This window comes from Myotis brandtii, unplaced genomic scaffold (assembly GCF_000412655.1).
Source record: "Myotis brandtii unplaced genomic scaffold, ASM41265v1 scaffold474, whole genome shotgun sequence".
Taxonomy (NCBI): Eukaryota; Metazoa; Chordata; class Mammalia; order Chiroptera; family Vespertilionidae; genus Myotis; species Myotis brandtii.
Window position 1 is genome coordinate 59953 of NW_005368113.1, and position 3155 is coordinate 63107.

The following is a 3155-nucleotide window of genomic DNA, read 5'->3' on the forward strand; positions in this document are numbered from 1 at the left end:
GGACGAGAAGGAGGTGGTGACCCAGAAGCGCTTCTGCTTGTCGTGCGGGCCGCTGGATCCTCTGCCCAGGGACCCCTGGCCAGGCCTTCCCTTTTAACCTCCGAGAGCCCGGAAACTTCCCCACCCTGCCCCCGGGCCCGCGCCCCCTCCCTTTCCCTCTGCCTAATTAGACTTGGGCGCGGCTGGCATCCAACCTGGGCCCCAGATTCCTGCTCTGGGAGGGGCCCGGGAATACAGGCTTCTCCCAGTGCCCAAGACACCCTTTTGGGGACCTGGCTTCCTTGGGGATTTCCCTACGTCTCCTTGTTCCAGGGAGTCTTCCCAGATGGGGAGAGAGGGTGCCCGGGAGCCTGAGGGTGGTAGGGACCAGAAGAGAATAAATAAACAGGGAGATGCATACCTGGGTGACCACGTAAGGAAAGCCAGCAGGCTGCCAGGGAGAGGGGGAGGCAGAGATAAAGAGAGGTTCAAGGACAGCGTAGGAGCCACAGAGACACTCACAGAAACAAAACAGGAAAAGGAAAAGGGGGAGATGGAGGGAGAGGAGGAGGAGACAAGACCCAGGGGGATGCTCTGTGCTGGAGTCCACCCCCCACCCGCCCCACCGCAGCCAGGGCGGTGGACTTCGTGTGTGTCCCCAGTGACCAAGCCCAGGTGTTAGGGGAGGGAGGCAGGCACGCCCTGCCCTCCCCATGTGTGGTCCCCTCACACCCTCCCTGCCCTCCGTGTGTCTGCAGGTGACAGGCAGGCCCATGAATCACCGGAGGCTGCCAGGGGTGTCCACACCAGCTCAGCCAACTTCCTTATTTCGGGTGAGGAATGGGAGGCTCAGAGAGGGCCGTGACTCAGGGGAGGTCACGCAGCAAGTCCGCCTAACAACCAGGAGGCCCCGGTTCCAGCTCCGGGCGGGCGGGCGGGCGGGCTCTTCCTCCTCATGCCGGCTACCTCCCCTGCCAGGAGAGCAGAACCCTGGGAAAGAGGCCGGGTGCTGGGCTGTCGACCCAGCAACTTCTCCAGGGAGGAGGGAGTTCCTTCCAGAGGCCGTGCGGCTCCGCATTGTCCACGCAAACTTCCTGCAGCCGCACGGTGCTGCCCAACAGGGCGGCCACGGGCCACAGGTGGCCATGCCACACTGGCGATGTGTCACCTGGGAGGGAAGAATGGCATTTCTGCTTTCATGTAATCTTCCTTTAAAGTCACACCCGGCCGGTGTAGCTCAGTGGTTGAGCGTCGACCCATGCACCATGAGGTTGCGGGTTCGATTCCTGGTCAGGACACATGCCCAGGTTTCAGGCTCCATCCCCAGTGGGGGCCGTGCAGGAGGCAGCCGATCAGTGTCTCTCTCTCTCAAGGACGTTTCCGGCTCCCTCCCTTCCCAACTCTCTAAAAATACACGAAAACGTATATTTTTTAAAGTCGCATGTGGTCAGTGGTGAACGGATTGGCTTGCGCGGGTCTCAGGGGACTAGCTACCTCTCACGGAGGTGGGAAACAAAACAATGAGCGCTCCCTTTTGTTCAGTCTTCACTATGTGCACGCAGACCGACCTCACGTGCTGGGGTACAAGGCGTATGTGTGGCTTGGGGACCGGGAGAGAGAAGACCCATCAGCGGGAATGAGAGGCCTTGGGGGAGGGGAAGGTGCTGGGTGTGGGGTTAAGGTAGTGGTTCTCAACCTTCTGGCCCTTTAAATACAGTTCCTCATGTTGCTAAGGAAACCGAGGCGGTAGGGCTCCGTGAAGATATCACCCCTGTTTCAGACTCCTGGCTTTTCTACTTGCTGGCTGTGTGACCATGAGCCAGCGACTCCATTTCACTGTGCCTCAGTCTCCTCATCTGCAAAATAGGTATAGTAATAACAAGAATAGTCATAATCCTATATAATAAGAGAGGAATATGCTAATTAGCCGTTACACCCTGAGACGTATCGACCAAGCGTTTCACGACCAGATCACGAATCAGCAAGAGGTTGGGCCAGCGAGGTACAAGCGGGCTTAATAATCATAATCCTATAAAATAAGAGATGAATATGCTCATTAGCCGTTACACCCTGAGACGATCCCGGATCAGCAAGAGGTTGGGCCAGCGAGGTACAAGCGGGCTGTGGAGAGCTACTGGAGGGGGCAGGACAGCAAGCTACGATGGGGGGAGGCAGGAAGGGGGAGCTACAGGAGGGCGACATTGACCTACTGGCTACAAGGGGGCGGCAGAGAGCTACAGGACGGGGCAGGGCAACAAGCTATGTGGGGGGGAAGTGTGGTTGGGGGGAGCTACAGAAGGGCAGCGGGCGGATTCGTGTGCAGGGCTACTAGTAATAATAATAATAGCACGACCTCCTTAGATGTTGGTGCAGGGTACGTTCATGGATACAGGGAAAAGCCCTTGGGCCGGGGTCTGGCACCCAGGTAAGCACTCAGGCGAGCCATCCATGTACTAAACATTTATTGAAATCTCGTGCCAGGAACTGTCTTTGGGGCTGGGATACAACAGTGAACCAAACAGCTACCAAACAACCACCCCCCAGACTCCCAGGTTAATGAATTGCGGTCTCATCCGTTCCGACAAGTTGCTTATTGCGCTTCGGCATCTATCTAGCCCAGGAAGCCCCGGGGACGCGTGAAGGGGCCCTGGCCGGGCTTCGTCAGGAGCAGAAGGAACAGGCGCCACGTCACCACACTTGGACGGGGCGTGGGTGAGGCTGGCGAGCTGGTGCCGGCTAGTTGTTCTTCATCGTCTCGTGAATCCAGTCCACGTATTTGCAGACCTTTGTGTAGACGCCAGGCTTTCTGCTGACAGCACAGGGGTCCTGACCCCAAGAGATGATGCCTTGGAGGGACCCATTGCAGACCAGCGGGCCTCCGGAGTCACCCTGGGGACCGGGAGAGAGAAGACCCATCAGCGGGAATGAGAGGCCTTGGGGGAGGGGAAGGTGCTGGGTGTGGGGTTAGGGTAGTGGTTCTCAACCTTCTGGCCCTTTAAATACAGTTCCTCATGTTGTGACCCAACCATAAAATTATTTTCGTTGCTACTTCATAACTGTAATGTTGCTACTGTGATGAATCGTCATGTAAATATCTGATATGCAGGATGGTCTTAGGCGACCCCTGTGAAAGGGTCGTTCGACCGCCAAAGGGGTCGCGACCCACAGGTTGAGAA

General features: G+C 57.5%; 2 protein-coding genes across 2 annotated transcripts in view; both read right to left on the minus strand.

The window, feature by feature from the left end:
* KLK10 (kallikrein-related peptidase 10) overlaps positions 1–2363 on the minus strand; it is an 8385-nt gene extending 6022 nt beyond the window's left edge. The window contains exons 1-3 of the mRNA XM_014547413.1: positions 2358–2363; positions 401–430; positions 1–293 (exon numbers count right to left, since the gene is read on the minus strand). Of these exons, the coding sequence (XP_014402899.1) occupies positions 1–293; positions 401–430; positions 2358–2363 (329 nt within the window). The remainder of the gene's footprint in view (positions 294–400; positions 431–2357) is intronic.
* Positions 2364–2424: 61 nt separating this feature from the next.
* Positions 2425–3155, minus strand: part of KLK11 (kallikrein-related peptidase 11) — a 5365-nt gene continuing 4634 nt past the window's right edge. Inside the window, exon 7 of the mRNA XM_005875886.2 lies at positions 2425–2868. Coding sequence (XP_005875948.2) covers positions 2716–2868 — 153 coding nt within the window. The 3' untranslated portion in view covers positions 2425–2715. The remainder of the gene's footprint in view (positions 2869–3155) is intronic.